This window comes from Oxyura jamaicensis, chromosome 4, assembly GCF_011077185.1.
Source record: "Oxyura jamaicensis isolate SHBP4307 breed ruddy duck chromosome 4, BPBGC_Ojam_1.0, whole genome shotgun sequence".
NCBI classification, from domain to species: Eukaryota; Metazoa; Chordata; class Aves; order Anseriformes; family Anatidae; genus Oxyura; species Oxyura jamaicensis.
The window spans coordinates 19706888-19729711 of NC_048896.1; the positions used below are offsets into that span (position 1 = coordinate 19706888).

General features: G+C 38.8%; 1 protein-coding gene across 8 annotated transcripts in view; it reads left to right on the forward strand.

Annotated features, from left to right (window-relative positions):
- TENM1 (teneurin transmembrane protein 1) overlaps positions 1-22824 on the forward strand; it is an 895307-nt gene that overhangs the window by 830054 nt on the left and 42429 nt on the right. For 7 of the 8 annotated variants that reach the window (XM_035325181.1, XM_035325182.1, XM_035325183.1 and 4 more), the window contains 3 exons: positions 483-503; positions 4709-4941; positions 15786-15940. In XM_035325181.1, the coding sequence (XP_035181072.1) occupies positions 483-503; positions 4709-4941; positions 15786-15940 (409 nt within the window). The remainder of the gene's footprint in view (positions 1-482; positions 504-4708; positions 4942-15785; positions 15941-22824) is intronic. The other variant, XM_035325185.1, reaches the window with a different exon arrangement.

The following is a 22824-nucleotide window of genomic DNA, read 5'->3' on the forward strand; positions in this document are numbered from 1 at the left end:
TACCATGTTTCAAATTAATACAATTAAATTGTTCTTTATACGTAACAGGATCTGGCTGGGTTTAAGCAGATGAGCAAACCTGGCATTGCAGACTAATGTGTCCAAGGCTGGGCCAGTGCCACTCTTAACAACTTCCCTGCAACTGACTCCTGCTTTGGATTCCCTTTCAAGGCATAGGGGAAGGCAGGAAAGATTTTGGACACCGATGCACTAAATTTCTTTTACTCAGCACCCATGAATTTCTAACTAGCTAGCGTTGCAGGCAATGAAATTGTGGTTTGATTGTTCAGAATGAACTTGAAAACGTGAAGGTGATGGGTGGTGAAAAGGCAAACAGATTTTTAGAGAAAGAAGCAAATGCCAGGAAACACAATGTTTTATTTGTATACAGCAGTTAGACAAAGAACATAGTGTGGTGGAGTACTAATATTTCTTGTCTTTTTTTTTTTTTTTTTTAAACCTGAACCGGTCTGTCTTACTAGGAATAGAGACACAAGACACAGGTGAGTAAAAAACACTAACAGTAATACGTGAAACATGTTGAACATGTCTTACAAAAGACCTGACTAGCAGAAGTTCTTATTTAGGAAAACACTTTGAATTTCATAAATATAAATGTAAATCAAATTCACCTTTAAGGTGATTTGGTTCGTTCCCTCTTAAGGAATCAAATCAGTTGATCAACTGATTGACCTAAAAACATGTTTGCTGAGCACCAAGCAGCAATGCAGAGGTTTGAACCTGCAAGCTGGGAATGCTGTTCATAGCTGTCCTGTGCTTTTCATATTATGCTCATCTGATCATAGATATAGCCAGCCAAGCAAACTGGGGTTTGGCAACTAAGGAATAAGAAAAAGGCTTCTGAATCCCCCAAGAGCCTCTGCTTTAGTGGTTCTAGCATACTTGAACTTTAAAATATGTCTTAGTTATGGAGGTGCACTAAGAGCCCAACAGTACCAAAGCTGAGGGCAGCACATCGCAGTTTGGTTATGGCTTCCTCCAGCTACAGCATAAGCAAGTTACTTTTCCCATATCTATTCAACATTTTGACATTACAATGCAAGTTGTTGTTTTTTTTTAAAAAAAAAAAAAAAAATTAGCATTGGACATGAGGCTTCTGCAGTAGACTGTGGGATTGGTAACAGTCCACCTGCAGAAATGATGTTGCTGGCTAGGAAGAGACAGTGAGGCACCAAGATACTGTATACCCTTAGAAACAAGCTTCTTGGCATCTAAGTATATAAATGAGATAAATAAATGAACTAAGCTAATGACTGCATGGCATAGCAGGAAGTGGTGCATGGACTGAACGAACATGTGTTCTGCAGGCTGAGATTACTGGTCAGAATTACTTGGTGTAACCACTAGAATGCTATTGAATACTATAGGTTATTTGCCAGCCTACTTATAGAAGATGTATTTCATATGTTTTACAATGAAAGGTTAATAAAAATTGAGTAATTCCTAGTGCAAGGTTTTGTATTTTAACTGAAGGATCATTTCCTTTTGCCTTTATATTAACCTGATCAGTATCTTTGTACGCTAATGAAAAGAAGCAAATTGAATGTACTTTGCAATCAGAACTTCAGTCAGGTTTTTAATTTGGGCGTTTCTTTTGTAAAGTAGATTTTTTTTTTAATAACTAGTCATTATAATTGTTGGCTTTTGTGTTTGTTGTTTTTTTTGTTGTTGTTGTTTTTTTTTGAGATAAGCTTAAGCCTTAATTAATTCAGTTTGTGAAAATATACAAGTGCCCCAGTCCTATTAATCAGAAAATCATAGTTGCCTCTATCCATATCCTATGCAAGTGAAATCCGTGGAAGACCTGAGGAAGTAACTTGAAGTTATTGCAGTCTTTGAGAGTATGGAGGACCACTCATCAGTCCCAACCTATGCTGTTCTGTTCAGGCTGTAAAGGCCACAGCAAGGATAAATACTGGGTTATGCATGTCTTGGAGATTTCTAGGATGCTCACGTAAACACATGGCAGCAACAACTGGATGTTGTCATGTAACAGGCCAAGAAAGAAAAGGCTCAAAATCCAAATCCTCAACACAACCTTTAGTCTCCAAAACAGCAGGTAAAAAGGTTTTGCCAGGAAAAAGAAAACATGTTAAAAACAAACAAAAAAAAGAGTGTAGTGGGATACAGAAGAAACTGATCTTGTTTTTCTGACTGTTTAAAAAACAACTCATCCTATGTGGTTTTCTAAATTTTATTGCCTTCAAGATTTTAATAAGATCTAGGGGCATCTAAAGGCATCTGATAACTGGTCAAATGGCAACTAGGCTTTGAGGTTACAGGGATAAATTGTACTACAGGCCTGTTACCATTTTTTCTGGAAAGATTCATCATAAATCCTAGGCTACTTCCTGTAGTTTTTAATAGGATAATTTAAAGAAGCTCTGATTTAGATTTGATTGCAAACTTCTGCAAAGATGAGGAGCATTTGATTTTTTTCTGTTTTTACTAAAATTCTGTAAACATTTCAATATTCAAGGCTTTTAAGCATAGATAACATCGATTTTTTTTTAACAGTCTATTAAATATAATGACAAGTGTGACAGAAAATGCGTCTACAAGGAGGGTATGTAATGACCCCTGGTTCTCTACAGTTTCTGCATGACAGAGAAAATGTTTATTTAACATTGTGAATTCTCCTTGCAACTTTTTTCCATGGGAGTATTTTATTAAAGAGTAATCTTTTAGCTGGTCAGTCTCTTCAGAGATCACTCCAGAGAGCATAAATGATTCTCAGTGTTTTTAACAAACAATTTTATAATAACAGTGAGATGCAATTCAGCATCAACTGCCTTTAGCTCCCCCAGTTACTCATCTTGCATCATACTGTGGTCCTCTCTCATTCCCTGAATTTCCTTGGACTGGGTTTCACATCTGTTTCCCAACTGTAGAAATAGCTCATTGCTTATATATCCCCGTCTTTTGTAGAAGCTTATGACTAAGGTCAGCTTTAAGCTAGTCTAGCTTGTGACCCACTCCTCAGTAGTAGTACAAACTGAGACAAACTGAGTAGTTTGTCCCTTTTTGAATGGGGAATGAGAAATGAAATAGACCCAAGCTCTGTCACATTTACCATGGTACAGCATAGGCCTGATTGCTAAGAAATCAGATAAAGATTTCAACTGATTGCCTGTTAGAGGTTTCTTAGCTATATAGAGAGAGTACTCAGACTGATAAAATAAAAAGATATGTTGAGTATTTTACATTTTCTTGCAACATTGCTTAGCAAGGTAGAGCTGTCTAATAGATGATTAATAAAGCTTAGTATCTGCCTCAAAAGAGCAAAAGCTTCATATTTAAAGAGACTACATCAACCTGAAATCTAGTCAGCAAAGTAAGTCAGTGTCACTTCAGGCATCACATATCTGTCCTGGAGCCTCTACCAGTTCATCAGCACTGTACTGTCTGAATTCTTCCTTTCCTGATTTGTGGTGGCACAAAAACCTGGGTCTGCAGAAGATCATTGCCAAACCCAGCACACAACAAGACTGACAAATCTGAGAGAAGTAAATCTCATTTCTTAACTTTGTTGCATCAATCTTAAGGTATTAACATTTGCACAATTAAGTAACAAAAAGATAGCAATTTGTCAGTCTTACAAATCTGCATAGTAATACCTGAGTGTATTTGTATAGGACAGTTCCACACAGAATTACAGGAAGGTCATCACACACAGCCAACAGTCAGAAATCACCTCCTTCCCCAGAAGAAACTCAGCAGTGGTAAAAGTACTCCCTGAGACCTGGATGTTCTGCCAAGCAGTGAGCACATCTCTGCCTCTGCCCATCTCTTCCATTTTCAGTAACAGACTGAGTGATTTGAAGGATCTACACCTATCCAGGGTCTGATTCTATTTTATAACCATGACTACAGCACAGGCTCATCATTCTGGGGGCACTGGTGTGGTGTGCCACATGCCTAGGTGATTTCCTCAAAATGGAAATTAACTCTGCACTCAAAAAGAAACAAAAAGTCTTACTTGCTAATAAGATGCAGCCCAGTGCTCTGATTAGAATTTATGATCCTCACCATTTAATTAACGTATGTAAATATTTTTTTAAATAACATTTTATAAGCTCAATAAGGCACTTCAGTGCATGAATTATGGTGCATTAATTCATGCCTAGTTGCACTGACAGTGCTTGGCCTTCTGCCTTGCTCCTGACAATACAGTCGGCATGAATTAAGGCACCATATTTCATACCTTCATATTTCCTAAGGTTTAGAAACAGATAAAAATAACCAAGAGTGGGTATTAGTACCCATGCAGAACAGTCAGTGATTCACTTTGCTGCAAGTCATAGATTTGTTTTCAGTGCTAAGACTACTAAGACTTTATATAGAAAAAATGACCTTGCTTTTGGAAGTATTAATTATTAAATAAGCTGAAGTCAATCCAGTTAGCTTCATACTGGCCAGGCCTACACCAGCAATACCACTCTCTGCATAAACTCTCTACCTGACACCAAGCTGGCTGGACAAGCCCTACAGACACTGCTGATTCCTTCTTCCTCAGCAGTGGTGCTTGGATGAACACTGTGATAGCTGGTGTCACTTGTGCCTTCCAATCCCCAAATCATTGAAAAGACACCTGGAGATAAGTAGGAGAATACAAGTGCCAGGCTAGCATGACCAAAGATGAGTAAGAAAAACAATTTAACTTTGATGTTCTTCTGTTCTCTTTTAGTACAAGTCCTGCACATAAATATTACTTGGCTGTTGACCCAGTGTCAGAATCCCTTTACTTGTCAGATACCAACACCAGAAAAGTTTACAAAGCAAAATCACTCATTGAAACAAAGGATCTGGCCAAAAATGCTGATGTGGTGGCAGGAACAGGTGATCAGTGCCTTCCATTTGACCAGAGTCACTGTGGAGATGGTGGGAAGGCATCAGAGGCATCTCTCAACAGTCCAAGAGGTAAGAAAAGTATTTGAACTACTTGGGGAATCAGCTTTCATCCTCCTACACAGAAATTCAGGTGCAACTGGATATGCAAAAACCAGCCCCTTTTTGCGGGAGGGCTAGGTGGGATTCTGACTGGATGATATTCCTTGCTATGGGGTGGTAGACAGTAGAACAGATTTTCCAGATAATTTTGTTTCCCCATCCACAGAAGTGTTCAAGGCTAGGTTAGTTGGGCTTTGGGCAACCTGATCTAGTGGAGGATGTCCCTGCCCATAGCAGAGAGTTGGAACTAGATGGTCTTTAAGGTCCCTTCCAATCCACACCATTCTGTGATTATAAATATTATTTTCTTGTATGGCAGCACTCCTATTTAATTAGCTTTCTTTTGCAAGGTGTCAGCATTTAATTATATTTAACTTTTAAGCAAATAGTGTTGTTGTAAAGTCTGTTTTTTATTTGTGTATTTGTATGACTGTGGTAATGTTAGTGGGGCTTACACATTTTAAGTCAGGGCTCTTCAAATCAAACAGCTAGTAAGATCAAGTACATTGAGAAATCTCGTTTGTCCTTCCTCATTAAGTTTGCTTTCTAAAATATGAGCATCTCACCTGCTCCATTTGAAGTATGCATTTTGCTGAAGCCTTTCTGAGTACATCCTCTATTGTCACAGGTAAAATGCACATGAATCCTCACCAGCGGCACAATTAATCTCCTTGCAGTGTGCATTAGAACTGCAGTTTGAATTAGAACTGAAATAAAATGTCTGGATTTGGTCCTCTAAAGCAGCTGATCAGCTCCCAGTAATATCCCTGGAACAAAGGGTAAACAACAGCTCCAGTGGCAGAGGCCTAAGTGGGCTTTTAAAGCCGCCCCCCCCCCCCCCGTCTAGCACGTTGCTCACTCCTAATGACTGGCTCTAAGGAAGTTTTGATTATTTTTCTTGAGCTAATGAAGGAAGGCTGTGTAGCAGTAGGAAGTTCGAATGTATATACAGACAAACATTTTCTGTTTTAAGGCTTAGCAAGTGACACATAATTATAGGTAGAGCGACCTCAGCATGTCTTTAATGATGGAAGTTATGTGTGAGGTAAGTGCAAATAAACGTTGATCTTCAGGAAGCTTATTAATGTTATGAATCAATTATAAAAATAGATTTAAAAGATTTTCGGATCTTTTAGTGAGAAAATAATCAATGTATTATTACAATTGATCATATCAAATTACAGTATAATTAGTGGTTTCATCTTTCTTACTGGGGAAATATCTTTGAAAATTTGTAATATGCTATCTACTTTTAAAATATTCATGCATAGCTGGCTTCTTCAAGAGGTGCTAATCATAGAGACATTAAGAGGAATAAAAAGTACAATTCGTGAGTGCTGGGGCAGCCAGCAAAAATTAAAAAATGAACTGTAAACTGACAATGGCTCACACATTGGCAAATTCAGGTAATGGCTCCCACCTGATTTATGAATCTAAATTATATCAGTTTAAATTGAAATTGTCATTTTCTGTGCTCTGGGTTTTAGATCTTACTTTCAAAGAATTTTAGAGTGGCACATTCCCTTTTTGTGCAGGGCCTAGCACAATGCAGCACCAACTCTGCCACCAGCAGAGCACAAACTATTAATTGTGCATTATCATGATGGCCTTACAAATGCACATCCTTGTTTGCCTCTACACTAAACCACCGGGTAACCTTGAAAGCAGTAAGAAGTACTTGCCTGATACCTATAGGTTTAGGTATTCATTAAAAAAAAATTAAAAACTCATATATATACTTAAATATTATTTGGTGATTATTTTGGATCACTTTTTTTGTTAATGGAGTAATTATTAATTTAGAAGATGTCACACTTCTATTGAAAATACATTCAAAATGTACATGCAATTTTTTTTTTTCTAGAAGACAAGAAAAACTGACAAAGAATCTCGAGTGAGTCCAGAGATTCAGCAACATCTTATCCACATCTAAAGATATTTGAACACAAAGCAACACAGTGTTGTGTAGTATTTGATCACAGGACTAAATCAATTAATTTAACTTTTCTTCTGAGATTTTTACAATCCAAAAGTGTATACCGTATAATGCAGATAAAGTAATTGTCAAAGTATTTAATATATTCAACTGCATTCCTCAGTGACCATGCAAGATTAACATTTATTTTTAAGCTGATGTAGAACTTACTTTTGGCTCCTTTTTTTCCATCTGCCTCATTTTGTTCCAAACATTCCCTTTTCTGCAATAAATATCAAATGTGTTGTTACTTGGTAGAAAGGTGGTATCTCAGAAGGAACTGCTTAGTGGCTGTCTGACCTTGGTTAGTTACTCCTCTGAAGTTGTATTCTTACTTTTGCTCCTGGCTGCTTGTGACTTTGAATGGAGGCTTATCTATATGACTCAGTTTATCCATTTGTAAAATTGATAAGAAATACCTACTGTGTAACACTGTTGTGAAACTTAATCCTGTTTGGTAAAGTCCTCAGAAGTCTGCAATTGGAAATATTTTTTTTGCATGAAAGTTGCTTCAAATACTGTTTTAACTTCTTTGAACTTGGATTTTTCTATTTGGGTAGGCAGGTAGGTCGTTTTTTGTTATTTAGAGTATTGTTTTTGGAGTCTCATAGATTTTTGACTATTTAAGGCTTTCAGCTGCTTTCATCTCTCATTATTTGGTAAGGCTGTCTTTGCCAAGTGACCAGGAATTGAATGCCAGACAGTAAAACATTGTGAAGTCACACTGGTCAATTATGATTTGATCTTACCCCAGCTTTCATTTTGCAGTTAACAAATGTGTGGGGCTCTGTTCGGTCTGTTCCCACTTCTCTGTGAAGGACTAGAGATGGGGCTTTGCAAACATCCATCTTGCGCACTTGTGTAGCTGAGCTGACTTTGAAAGATGCTTTTAAACATGCATGGGTGATGTAGTTGAAACTTGAACTTCAATATATTATTTTTACTGCAACTTTCTTTAATTCTGTATAGAACTCAGACTAATGAGTCATGTAATAGATGACCAAGTACTTAAGCAAGATGTGAAATGGTACAAGGTGGGAACATAAAATAAGAGCTGTGACAAGCTGAACACATTTATTACACAAGAAGATACTGAAAATGAAGAAGTAACTACAAAAGATATTAATCACTGACTGAATTCTAATATCTTGAACTTTACTAAGCAACAGATTTTAATTTTGGGGTGGGGAATTCAGGTGGGTAGAGGATTTTTTTTTTGATTAAAAAGTATTTATGGCATATCTAGTTCACCAACATTATCATTTGAACAGTCTGCGTTAATATTTATAATAAGGCACTAAGGGATAGTGTCCTGATTTTACTTGATTAGTCACTGAATATTGGAGCAATAAGCCCTACAATTAATAGAAATACCTGTCAGTTGTTCTACTTAACAGTGAAAAGCCAATACCTGGATCAAAGGCATTGAACACTTACCCTGCCTTTCTGAAACCAGTGGGCTTTTAGACATGTAAATAGTTGTTTAGACATGTAAATAGTTGTAACTTTCCAGGCTTAACTGACAGAGGCAGTGCGAGGCTGAGACAAACAAGTTACCAGATTTTTGCTGAGATAGTGTTTCCCAGTCAGTACACCAAGAAAAGTGACTTAGATTAACATCTGATTTAAATTACTCTATTTGGGGGCAGCCTCAGAACATGCACACAGGAAAACTAGTGTGGAAGAACAAGCTAAGTAACTTTTCTTAAACCACCAAGTCCCTCCAGTGATTGAACCTTAAGGTACAGAAGTGACTTACAACATTTGGAAGCCCAAGCACTAAATCTGAAGATTTAAGCATCTAAGGCCCTGCAGTGTCTGCTTTTTGACTCCTGGGTCCAAACCAGACTCTAGGCCTGGAAGATATAGATGCTCACACATCTGTGCAAGCTATGTGGAGAGTCACTGCTGCAGAAGAAATTAAGAACTGCACACTGAGTACAGACTACCTGAACACAGTGCAGTGACCTCACTACAGATGCAGTGACCTTCAAGCAAGCACAAGGGAAATGTAAAAGGCTGGAGTAAGTTCTAAATCCCATGCATAAAGTGCTTTTTCCACTCAGACGTATGACCATGAACTAGCAATACAAATACAAGCTTAAACTGAAAATCAGTTCTGCAACATAGCTTTATTCATTTTGCTTGAAATTATTCTAAGGAAACACTACTAAAAAAAATCATGGTTTTAAAAACACATTCACCCCAGCAGCTTACATCCTGAAATAATTGGTCTTCTTGTTCACCATCTGCACCGCTTCTTGCTAAAGTAAATAAAGCTGCAAGAACAACTGCTCAGACTAAACCTTTACATTTGTCAAATGACAGCAGGCCATTTACGGCCAGATCCTGCTCAACTAAAAGATTCCTGTTGACTTCAATAGGATGCACACCAAATTCCTAATATAGCATTTCATGAAAACAAGATGCCTTCACCACATGTAATGAAACAACTATTCACTGAGCAATCTTTGCCATTTTATAAATTCATAAGCTTTTGAACCCTCTTATACAATTCAAAAACGAAAGCAGAATGTGGTAAGATGTTTCAGTAGTACCACATAAAGTAAGAAGAATAAACCAACATTCGGCCTCAAATGATTGTCATTTGTGCATCAGAAGCAATAAAAAATTTCTCATGTGATTTTTTGATTCAGCAAAAATACATTCCCTTTTTTTTTCCCCCAGTTGCCTTAGTTACCTATGATTTCAGAGGCCTGTAAAACGTAAGTGAACTTTCTGTGGAAAGTAGGTTTTCCTAAACTTCCTCCAACCTTCATCTGAATGCATATATTACTTGCTTTTCTGCTGACTGTTGTCAGCAATAAGTATTACCCTAGTCACCATGTCTCAGACCAGAAGCAAGATGTTTTCAGTCAGTAGTTAAAATGCTGTTTGCTCCAGCTCTGCTGTTAGGCATCTCTAAAGAGAACAACACTGAAGCACTAGTACTGGAATCATGTTCCTGCTGACAAAGAATTGTTAAACATTTTGCTGCTAGTACTGAGACAGTAATGAAGTAAAGATGACAAAGATCACAAAGCACCAGACTGCAAATCACTTGAATCATATTTTGAGTGGTGTATTATGGTAACCTATAAATAACTAATTGCATAAAATTGCTTTAGTAGTTTCTAGATGGCAGCTTTAATTAAAAGCACCGGAGACATTTAGAAGTTTAGAAATAGATGGCATGTAATTTGCCCTTTTACCAACCATAAAATGGTAATTAACCAATTTGATTCACTTCTTCCTATTAAAAGTTTTATGAGAATCACAACTTTTCTAAATACAGTCTTTCTTCAGCAGAAGGTGGCATTCTCTTTTATCCATCTTCAACAGTAGTTTTAGATGTTTGTATATGAAAACTTCTAAATAAACTTCTGAAGAATTTAATGTAAAATACTCATTTGCAGTTTTTAGCTGAGAAAAAAGTGTAAATTTTCACAAGTGGGCATCATATAGTTCTCCTATTTATTAACATGTTCAAAAAAGGATTTTTTCCAAAAAGTCTCTTAAAATGCTGCAAGTGTGGGCTATAATGTGGGGCAAAAATAATCTGATTTAATGGGGAACTTGCTGCATTAATTTTAATCCATATTTTCTAAGTACAAATCTACAATGAGCTATGATTTGTAATCAAGGATTATAACAATCAGAAGAGCTACTGTTTTACATTCAGAGATGAATTATGGTCCTATATAAGACAGTCCCAGTGACTAAACAAGACTAAAACTTGTACTTCAGTACAAGCACATTACTCAAAAACAGATTGTGCTCAGCTCTGAATCAAAGAGCAAGACTAAATATTTGCACCTGTTAACTTTACCATGACTCAGGTATCAGTGTTTAAGGAGGAATCTTGCATCCAAGCAAGCTAATTGTCATTTGTGCAGCAGGCCAACATCTGTGCCCAGAGACAGTGGCAGGTGGACATAGTTTGGTGCTACAGTTTCTTAGAAAACTGGAGCCAGACTGAGAACCTAATAAAAACTACATTTCATTCTCAGTGCAAACAAAAGCAATAACTAAGAAAAAAAAATTCCACTCAGTGAGTGAGCAGCATTGAAACTTGCACCCAGCTATTCATTACACTTGGCATGTACATGATTCCTCTCCAAGTTCCTCAGTGATTAAACAAAATGAAGTGCTGCATGTGATTCAATTCTGTATTACACTGTACGTCAGAAAAGGATTAAAATAAGCTCTTGGAGTACAGATTATATGAGTCATCATGCAAGATGTGACAGGAACATTAACATACCCAACTGTGGTGGTTTTACCATGCTAGGCAGCTGAGCACCACAACTACTCTCTCACTCCCCCTCCTCAGATGAGGAGTGGAAGAAGTAAAGGAAAGAACAACTCACAGGTTGAGATATGGATAATTTAATTAAAGGAAAAAATAATTAAGGAAATATTATTAAACAATTTAACTAAAGGGAAAAAAGGGAAAGGGGAAAAGGAAAAAAAAAAAGTAAAGGCTATGTGGAAGTGCAGAGGAAAGAAATTCCTCCCTACTTCCCACAAATGAGCGATGCTTGACCATGTCCTTGAAGCAGGGCCTCAACGCACATAGCTGGTGTTCGGGAGGAGAACAGGTGTTTTCGCAACAAGAGCTCACCCTTCCTCTTTTCTTCCTTTTTCCACCTTTTATTGCTGAGTGTGACATCATATGGTATAGAATATCCCTTTGGTTGGTTTAGGTCAGCTGCCCTGGTGATGTTTCTTTCTCACTTTTTTACCCACCCCCTAGGAGGGTTAGAGAGAGTCCTGATGCTGTGCCAGCACTTCTCAGCAGCAGACACAACACTGGTGTGATACCACTGCTGTTCTAGCTACAAGTGCAGAGCGCAGCACTGTATGGGCTGCTGCGGGGAAAGGTAACATCCCAGCCAGACCCAGTATACCAACTGTAATAAGGAATAAATTGGGACAGTTTAGCCACAAATCCGTATTTTGTTTTCTAATAGATGACATAGTTGTCATTTGTCAACAGGACTTAAATACATAAGTAATTTTTTTTCAAATGGGTAAAATTATTTTAGTATACAGGAGAAAGCACTACTTCATTGCTGAACATATATACTCTGGTACTTGAAGAAATTTGGCTAATTAGGAAGTACCAGATATATATTGCCTTTAGTTCAAACACTAAAAACCTTGGGATGTTTATGCCCCACTGGCATATATACTTCCCCGGCAGATAGACTGCCTTTCTGCCATGGCTGGAGAGGCAAATATGTACTCTTATTGCTAGATCTTTGGTTTTCTTATACAGTCATTATTTGAAATTTATTCAGCAACACAACCAAACAACTTTCAGTGTTGCTTAATTTTTGACTTTTATATAATGGCTGGTCTGAAGCCAATATAGCCATCTGTTCACAGGAAAGTTGCATACAACAAGATGCACTTGCCTTGTGTTATCTGGGGCATGGATCTAGCTGTGCTGCCCAGGTGAGAAGCATAGCTCCTTGCTGCCCATGCAGCTCCCTCCCTTTGCAGAGGAAGGCCCCAAGACAACACCTGTACTGTAGGTCCCACACACATCAGCTTTCTCTCTTGAACTTGTGAGCTACACTGGGAAGTAAATCAAATCCCATCTAGTATTGCTATGTCTTGATATACCCCATCTGATACAGCTCCACAATGCATAATCACTAAGTTTAAATACACCCCCAACAATCATAGCTCCATTCACATAAGGTGTTTCTTGCTCCTTGCACCATCCACATCACAGTAATCCAGCATGACTATTTCTCCCCTCCCTCGGGAGTCTTGAAGAGATTACCAAGAAAATACTAAGAGTTAGGAGGCTGGATCTGAAGAGATTTTTGTCATCAGCCTCCTCACATCCAAGAAGCCTTAGCATGGCTTACTAGCATCTTTTGCGTTTTCTTTCATTTCATCCATTAGCATGCTTTAGCCTCACCATTTAGAGCTGCTGGGAGCAGTGCAGAATCCAGGCAGGATGGCAAGGACCTGGAGTGTCCCCACAAAAGGTGTCCAATAGCCATGGCTCTGCTTGTTCTGTGACTCCACGCTGCAGTGGGGGTATCAACAGAACCCTTCTCATATTTTAAAGAGAAATTTTACAGATGTACAAAATGAACTGCAAGTCATAATTTGAGCCTTTAGGAATTATTGTCAGGAAAACCTCTGCAGACCACCTCTGAAGATACTGTCATTTCAGCATGATTTATTCTGTTGGTTACTATCAAGTGCATTGCCTTGGAATAACATGTCGGAAAAAAAACAAATTTGTAAAACCAATTCCTTATTTACACTGTCATTAATAACCAGATTGGATTTCCTCTTGCTTCAGCTGGAGTTTTAGCATGGAAGTTTTTGCAGCTCATTTGTATCAAGAGATTTTACAGTTTATTATGCATATCTAGGCTTCACGTCTGACCTGGCTGCTAGGCCCTGACCCACTGGAACCTCACAGCCTGACATTTTGTATATATGGGTCTCTTAAGCATGAGTGAGAGACAGATGGGGTGCAGCCCTTCCCAGCAACTGGGACACATGGTTCATCCCACACACCAGAACAAATCCCTTTAGTTTTCAGACACACCCTTTCCCTCAACTCACCTTCAAACCTTCAGCCTTTTGGGCTATGATTTAACTTTTCAGAAGCAGATGGCAGACAAGTTTGCCAGTCACCCAGAAGTTTCTAAACACACCCTAGCTTTCTGATGAAAGAGCAAAAGTCCTCTGAGGGCACCAACACCAGAGAGACATGCTTCAGGAGCTCACAGGAAGCCAGCCCCTAAGGTAAGGGGTGCTTGCTTCCTCCTTTTTATAACCTTCCAACTGAACGGCCCCAGGTGATTTCAGTCCCCCAGGTGATCTCTGTTCCTGAAGAATTTGATGTTTCACTGATCAGCAGTTTAACATAACAGACTGATGTACCCTTGCCCTGTATCCTGTGGCACTTCAGCAGTCCATAGGTGCTTTTTGTCCAGGGAGGAGGAGGAGATAGGGCAGTGAGTATCTGTCTTCTCACAGCAGTTTGCAGCCAGATGAATACGCTGTATCCCCAATTTCAAACAACTAATTTAAACTACCAGTGCTAGCCTGAAAACAAGGGAGGAAAACCCTCTGTCATGGGGGAGAGGCAAGCCCTCGCTATCTTACTGGCCCCTCTGTAGAAACTGGTGTTGACATTATTCCCACTCTCTGTTAGAAAAGTGGCCATGGGCAATTTATTTTGGGGCCCTGCCACTGGGTGGTAACACTCTAAGAGACAACCCATGGACTCAAACACATTTCCAGCTTCTGGGTATAGATGTCCACAACGGTCTGGGGGCACTGTCCCCCCGCTCAGCCCCAAGGGGATATGTGTTGCCCTGGTCCTGGTCCTTGTCCCCTACACTGGTCCTGCCCTTGTCCCCTACACTGGTTATTCCCCCTCATCCTGAGGTACAGCTCCTATGTGTTTAAAGAAATTAAATATAAGGAAATGGGACTGGGAGGTGGGGGAATTCTTATTTATTTATTTATTTATTTTTCTTTTCTTATGTAATGTCATATGGAATTGCTGTGTGATATCCTAAACTGGCATGCAGACAAGTGTTTTGTAAATTCAGAGAACATGCAGCCTTCAGTTGTGGTAAATGCAGGGGACAAAAATCAAGAACCGTATAAGCCACTGTCCAAACCATCTGTTCAAGTCCTTTGCCTTTCATTTCTGTGTAGCAGAACATAAATTCATTATTAAAATAGCTTGGCTGTGCACAGCAGCTGCTATAATTGCAAAGTTATGCAACTTTCAATGGGAAATTATGAAGTAGTTTAAAGCAAGAAATTGAACGGGTTCAGTAGAAAAGATTTCACAAACCTAACGAATAGAAGTGCTTTTCTAGCTATTTTCAACGTTTCAGGAAAAAAAGATCTTACATTTTATGCAATATAGAAAAGTCTGACAAATATTGAATGTAGGAAGAACTGTGGAGAAAGTGCTAGACTAGGAGAGACCAGGGTCAGGCACAGGTTGTGACACAGCGGATACCATGCACTGCCAGTGGGAGACAGCAAGCACTCTGTGCCTTAGTTACCCCGCTGAAATACAGAAGACCAATAACTTTCCTTTGCAGAGCCCTCATATTTGTTTCAGGGGCCGTCTCTCCTTTGCCATGCAGTGGTGCTAAAGCTATTGCAGACCCAGCAGTGGCAGAGCAGCACTAGCTCCTGCTGAAGTCTGGTGTTGCCATGAGACTGTTTCCAGTACGTGACTGTGTCTTGGGCAACACTGCAATGCAATTCATTCTGCAACACAGGTATTCCTTCCACCTGGTAAGCAGAGCCTGTTTTGTACCACTGGTATGGATAACCCCCAGACTGCAAAAGTTGTTCTCGCTTTTTGTGGGTGCTTTCTACTTGCTCAGATGCTCCAGTAAGTCACACAATACAGTAATACAAAAAAAAAAAAAATTATTCTGCTTGAGAATAAAGAAAGTTAAAAGGAAGAAAAATCAAGTGGAAACTCAGCTTTTAGAAAAGCTAATCTTTTCCCACTCTGTGATGATGGCCATGAAGTTGTTGAAGAGCGTAATTTTATGTATATACTTACAAGAAAAGCATCTGCTGCTTTGTTCTGTTTCTTCCTTGTATCTTCCCTCTTTCTACATGAATCTAAGACGGTCTGATCTTTGGAAAGATAGAATTTTCCCATATACAATTTGTATAAGACTCAAATAAGTAATAGGTAGAAAAAAAAATTGACTCATACTTTTTTAATCATCACATTTTCAGAGCCTTAAGAGGAGAAGAAACATTTTTTTTTAATCCAGCAAATGTTAACACGCTTTTTTTTTTTAACCTTTTCATCCAGGTATCACTGTAGATAAGCATGGATTTATTTATTTCGTTGACGGTACCATGATTCGGAAAATTGATGAGAATGGTGTGATCACAACAATAATAGGTTCAAACGGCCTCACATCAACCCAGCCATTGAGCTGTGACTCTGGAATGGACATCACTCAGGTAGACACCTGTTTTTTACATGTTGTCACTTTTCTGCATTATGGAGACAGATGGATTTGTTTCTCATACAGCAGTTATATATCAGAATATGCCTGATATTCTGAATCAGAGTATTCTGAACCAGTATGGAGTGGATCTTCCATTCACACTATTATTATAAGGTGTATTATATAAATGCAAAACTACACACTTGATTTTATCCAGGAGGTTGCATGTGAATTTGTAGAGGTGCTTATATAATGAGTATATACTGCTTTAGAAAGTTGCTTGCTACTTTGAGATACAGCTTCCGATGAGTTTATGAGAAGTTTAGAGTGCTTCCCTTTAGTCCAGCATTCAGACTTATTTGCTTGAACTACTAAATGGAAAAAATATATATTCTGTTGACATCTAAGTCTATTCTAAATCATGGAAGAGCATTACAGTAAGTAATTACAAAATAGCAGTACTGTAGTGAAGCTACTGCATTTCAATACATTTCTCAAAGTGCTTTTCAGTTCTTATTTCAAAAGCAGTGTAAAAGAAATTGGACTAAAACACACTTACCGCCTCTCTAGTTTATACTAAAAAAGATATATAGATAAACATGAAGAAACACAAATGGTACTCCTGACTAGTCAGTGAGCCATGCTTGTAGATAGCACAAGGAAGGGATTGGCCTTTGCCAATAGCAATCAGACTCAAAATGAGGGAAAAGCTGTACTTGAAGAAAACTTTAAACATTCATGTAGCATACAAAAAGTATATTATGGACTGTGTAAGCTAATAACCAGGATCCAGTTGACTTCACGTTTCATTTTCTCCCTGCCCTTTCTTCAGTCCTTCACAGTTGCAAAATCACTTAAAATATGCTGCATAACAATTGCAAGATCTTGTTCCTAGTTTCTGAGTAGTGTTTGAATAATAGCAGCTTACTGTGATCTTGTAATCACATACATGTGGGATACAGGGTCAATGTTTCAGGTAGTTTTTATCAAATTTCACAGGGACAAACAATGGAATACGATGCTACCATCACAGCAGCGCTTGGGGATTGTATTGCTAGAGTCAAAATTGAAAATCATGTCCCCGTTCCACTTCACATGTCACTAAGTATTTGGAAATGCAGGGAGGGGAACTGATAGACAGGCCTCCTTATTCTCTCTGGTCCAGTAGTTATATAATTTTTCCATGTGAAGCAGAACAGGGTCAAGTGGCTTAGCTGTGCTAAACCTGATTTTACACTAGCCTACTAACTGTGTTAAGGTCATATTGCTTCTGGGCACCTTGGCTTCTGCTCTGGCACCTCTTCTTGCAGGACAGTCCTGCAGATGATAAGCAGGAACCCAGCGAAGCAACCCGTGCTCCTCAGCTGGAGGCACTGTGACTCTCAGCTCCATTGCTACAGACCTGCTGGCAGTAGTGATGCTTCATGGAACTTAGAGCTGCCTGAAGCATATTTACTCGCTTCTTGGATACACATAACATCTGCCGGGGGCATCAGTAACCAGATTAGAGATCTGGTGCAAGAAGTAGTGCCAGGTGGAATGTCTGCTCCCTGCCTTCTCCTTGTGATCTGTATCTAGGGTCGTACATGTAATTTTTTTCCTGGTCCTATAACGTGTGACTCTCTATGTGCAAATGTTGCTCATTTTCCTCATTTTGCGCAGTAACAAAATGTCTCACTAAAGCTGAAATGTGATGCTTCATTTTGATGGTTTTCAATTCCTTTTAAAAAATGCAAATACCCTTTAGCAAATAACTTGCAACAGGGGGTCTGGCAAATGTGGAAATAAAATGGTTTTATTTTTAAAATGAAAATGAAATTAAAAAGGTAAGCTTTTGGGGCTGAAATCAAACATACCAAAGTTTTAAATCTCTCTGTCCCCTAAAATCCTTTTTTATGGTGGGCTGGCTACTTACCAGAAAAAGATTTAGTTTACCTTACTCTACAACATAGTTCCAATGCCACGGAGAAAGAACTTTTGCAAAATCATAGATAAGAAAAAGCATGTAATAAAATAAATTCTTCTCCATATTGCTCTTAAGACATCAGCATTCTGCAGGGATAGGGTCTTTTGTGGGTTCTTTAGTGATTCTTTGTATTGAATTTTTTCACAAAATACAGAATTTTGACTATTTACACATACCCAGTAAAACACAGATTCTAAATAAGTGTCCAGAATGCATGTTCTGAAAAGTAGGCATATCAAATTCACTTGATAGTGGTTTTTTTTGTCCAAAATTGTTACTGATAACCAAAAAACTGTATGAAATAACCACATCCCATTGAAGTCAGGCTTGTTAATCTGAAATTATATCATTGAATATTATGGAATGATATTTTCACTTAGAAACAATTGTATATCATTGCAAGACTGTTGAGTTTTTTTCCAGAATGACATAAACATAAATGAAAACTGAATTTGGCCATCTCCAATTAAATTGTTTTTTGGCTAAATTACAAGTGGCATTTACATCAAGAGTGTGGGTTGCTCACAAACTGTGTGTTGAGAGGGACTTATGAAATAGGTTAATAAAATCAATTCTCAAAGCTAAATTCACTCTGACAATAAAATCAATGGCTTGCTCAAAATCAATATTTCTTGATTTACTGAAATACAAAAATGTACTCTTGAAGTAAACACATAGAATAACTGCCCGTTGCGAAAACTACTATAAATGACAAGCTTTCACTTTAAGGCATTCAGTTTAATATATGAGTTGATTATGACGGGTTTAATCATTTATTCCAATATCAGTTTTGACAGAAACACTTCTTATTAATCATTCTGTGTTTGTTATTCACTTCCTTCTCATTCTTAAGCATAGTATTCTGCATTCATAAAGGAGATGGGTGGGGGTAAGGACAGCTGGGGTTGAAAATATTATGTGTTGTGGTAAATAAAGCACCAAACTCTGACTAATTACTTTGATCTCATACTCCGCTGTGAGGTTGTTAATCTGAATTTAGAAGGAAAAGGACATTAGGTTGAGGTATTTATATGGTATGCTAGTATTCTCAGTGCTATTTCTGCATGTACAAAACTTGGATGACTTTTCTTCTCAGCACCATGCAAGTCCAATTATTTTAGTGTTTTTCAATTAGTTAAAAAGGAGAAAATCGAAAGAAAATGGCTTTTCAGAACAAGATCTGTGAATATGCCTTACACGTGTATATATCCTCAGCACTCACCATAGGTCCCGGGATTTTGGCAGTCACTTACATTAGGATCAGCTACCCAGTAGCTTCCTTTGTGTAGAACTGGTCATATTATGCATAAATGCTGTCCACAAAACCCCAAATACCATCACATGGCAAGAGCTAAACTTTAAAGGCAAAACATTTTTCAATAATATCAAAAGGGGATGTTGGTATTCATTTGATTTGTGAATTTAAATATTCACCTCACTAATCTATAGCCAGAATCTGAATGCTGGACTTTTCAGATGAGTGCCTCTGCAGCTTGGTCCTTGGCTTCTTCTAGGACTGGCTCCCATTCTCCCAAAGAAAAGATAAAGTTCTTAGAAAGCTGTTTTGTTGTAGGTTAAGTGAATAGTTAAGTAACAGTAAACCCATGTTGAACCTTAGATATTTGCATCTAATCTGGAGGTTCAATGGATTGACTCATCTCATAGCTTTATGTTCTACCAAAAATTTCCTTTAGAGGCCCAACCAAAGAGAACAAAGTTACCTGCTACAGCACCTAACTTTCGAATTCCCTTTGGATAGAAAGACTATTAGAGGTACTCTAAATCACAGACATGTTTTGGTCTGAAATACTCATACTGACTTCTCACATTGCTGCCCTGCTGGCTGGTCTCTGAATGTGCACCAGCGATGGGCAGGCTGGGGGTGGTCACCCCACAGCAGGACCTGTGTTGGGGCATCCCGGGCACAAGCAATGACAGACATTCTAAGGGAGGAGACTGGGGTGGAGACTGAAAGAAGAAGAGAGGGGATCCTCAGTCTGTTTTACTGCCTGATGAATCTGGATTCAGTTCTGGTCTAGATCAAAGGCAAAGGGGTTGCTTTTTTTTCACTGATGTGCCCACTCATAGTGTTTGCTGCATCCCTAGGGTGTATAACAATTTTTAGCCTAGTTATTGATAGCAAATGAGAATGCGTTGCTTGTGTGGGAATGTCTGTCTGTCCATCTGTCAGTATTCTTTTCCTCTCAGTAAATCAAAATCTTTGGCTGATTCCCAACAAATTTGTAGAGGAATACCAGCCTTCACAGCAATTAAATTCCTACAAGTTCCATAAAAAATATTAATCCAGTTGCAGGAGAAAGACCTAAACTGCCCTTTCAAAAGGAAATATTGCAGCATGAGCTTCCTTTTATTAAACTCCAGAGATTCCACTCAGGATCTAATAAATGCCCCATTCAGAAGAGAAGCTTCATTTGGTGCTTGGATCTTATTAAACTCCCAAGTCAGTCAGCCATGAGACAGAAGTCCTTAGGAAAACGGACTTCATTAGATCCAGTGATCATAGAAGTTATATTGGCATTGTGGGAGGCTTTGTGTGAAAAGAAAAAACACTTCCACTCAGCTTGAGCAATAAGCTTCGTTTCTCTTCTGCCTCCATTGCTGTGGTGAGAGCTGAAAAGGAATTAGGAGCTATTTTGACCATCTTGCAATTTCATCCCCTATCTTTCCTCCCCTGAGAAATATGTGGGCTGAATTTCCACCACTGTGAACCTCAAGTCGTTTATATCTGCACAGTTAGTGTTTGGGAATAGTTTAAACCAATCTTGAGCACATTCCCTGCAAATGGAGAGACTAAACATTTGCAAGGCAACAGAAAATGAATCCCAAGAGCTTTCTCTTAGCCTGTAACCACGGCCTTGTTCTCAAGCTGATGTCAGTCCCACTAGGCATGAGTCTGTGCCAAAGCAATAGCTCCAGCCTGATTGATGGTGTTAATAACTGTCACTGCTGTGTTCCAAAATGAAAGGTCTGGTTTGAAGACTTTTTCTTGACATTTGCACTTCATCAGCCTTTGTTCAGCAGTTCTTTGTGTGAGGGAACCATCTATATTGTGTTGCTTTGCATAAACTTCAGTGACACTGCAAAATGTTTTGCTCCCTCGTAAAAATGTGACAGCATTACTTATGTGGGTAATTTGCTTACATAGGTCAAATTAAAAGGCACATTTCTAGAGTAGGGTTTAAAGGGGAGTAACTGGACAGGGACCCACACGTGGCAAGAATGCCACATGCTGGGCAGCCTGCCTTGAATGACTGGTGCGGAGGAGAGAGCAGTAAGTATTCCTGTCGAAGACCTCCATGAAATAGTGAAGTGAGGAACAGAATGCTGCAAAATGGGAGTTAAGATGAGCAGAATCACTTTAAAATGTAGTTTATTTCTCAACAAAGCAAACACTGACATTGCTCCTGCAGTCACAAGAGCTGCAGGCATTACCCACTAGCGTCTGCGCGGGCACAATATGCTTCAGTGGCATTGTGGAAGCCTTCTGAGCAGAACAAAAAGCTGCCAGGACACAGTGACCTCACTTGAGAGCAGTGATGAGGGGCTGCTCATTGGAGCAAGCAGCCTGAACAGGACTTTCCCTGGGTGCATTTGGAGACAGGAAAGGAAAATGTGAAGACAAAAACATGATCTGATGAGTGGGTAGAAGAAGGGGGGGAGTGAGCTGCCGACAGAAAACCCAAATGAATTTTGGGCTGAAGTACTTTCAAGCCAGGGTGAGAGCAGGATATCACAAAGCAACTGCAGGATTACAGAGAGCCAATTAATTCATTAGTATTACAGGCTGAAGGACCACACACTGTCTTTTCAGGTGTTTCTCTACAAACCTGACAGTTTAAACTGCATTCTTGTAAAAGTGGAAAGCAAAAAATGCTTTCGTCTTGTCTTGTTTTAACACCGGGTACTTAGTATTGTCATCGTGTTAGAGAGCTACATGCCATCAAAAAGCAGCATCTTGGTTCTCACTGTAGCAAAACATTGCAAAACTACTGCTCTTCATTTGCTTTTAGTCCTGGGTGAGGCTTTTTGCCACGCTCTTCTAGTTAAGCATAATAAATGCATCTCAAATATTCAGAATCCTTGCGCTGTGTATCTCAGTGCTTTGCAGAAGCATGTTTTATATGTATGCTTGAAATCTCCGAACAGAAAGTACACAAAGCACAAACGATGATTTATTAGCCCTTTATTTGTGGTCTTCCTCACAGGAGACTTCCAGAGCTTTGTTGTTATTTTTTTCTAATTCTTGATGTATGAAGTAGTCCAGAAAAGCCGTTATTTTTTTTCCAGTATAAAGTTGTCCTATCCTCTGCTGCTTAATTTCTTGTCCTTTCTTCTCTGCCCTTGCTGGAGTACCAGAGGATCTAACAAGAGTGGAAGTCGTGGTCCCAGCAAAATCAGCAGCTGTTTTGCCACTGAATTCAGTGGAACCAGGGCTTTTCTTTGGGTGCTTTGACAAGCTTAATTGAAAGGGTAGTGGGTGGCAAGCGAGTAGCAAGGGGAAACTATCCTAAGAGGATGTATGTGCTTCTGAAGGACAGACCAAAGCAGCTCAGGGCCAGAGCCTCTATGGAGGCATTTTCAAACCTTTTCTGAAATAACCCCCCCTTGAATAATTGAAGTTAGTCTTTGGTAACCAGAAACCTGTACAAAATAATTCCAGTGATAATAGCATATGCAGGAAAAAGCAGTCACTAGTACCCGTACTTTGAAGAAAAAAACAAGCTGAAAACCTTTTTAAAAAAAGATCTTCAGGTAGAAGATGAAATAATCTTTTCCCAGGGATGGAGGAGAGGTTAAGTAGCCTCCCTTTAACAGGAACAGAGAGAAGGGAGGCTCATAGGATTAGGACCTCAGGTAGAAAAGAACCTGCAAGAGCTCGTGAATGAAACTTGTAGGTGTATAATGTGATT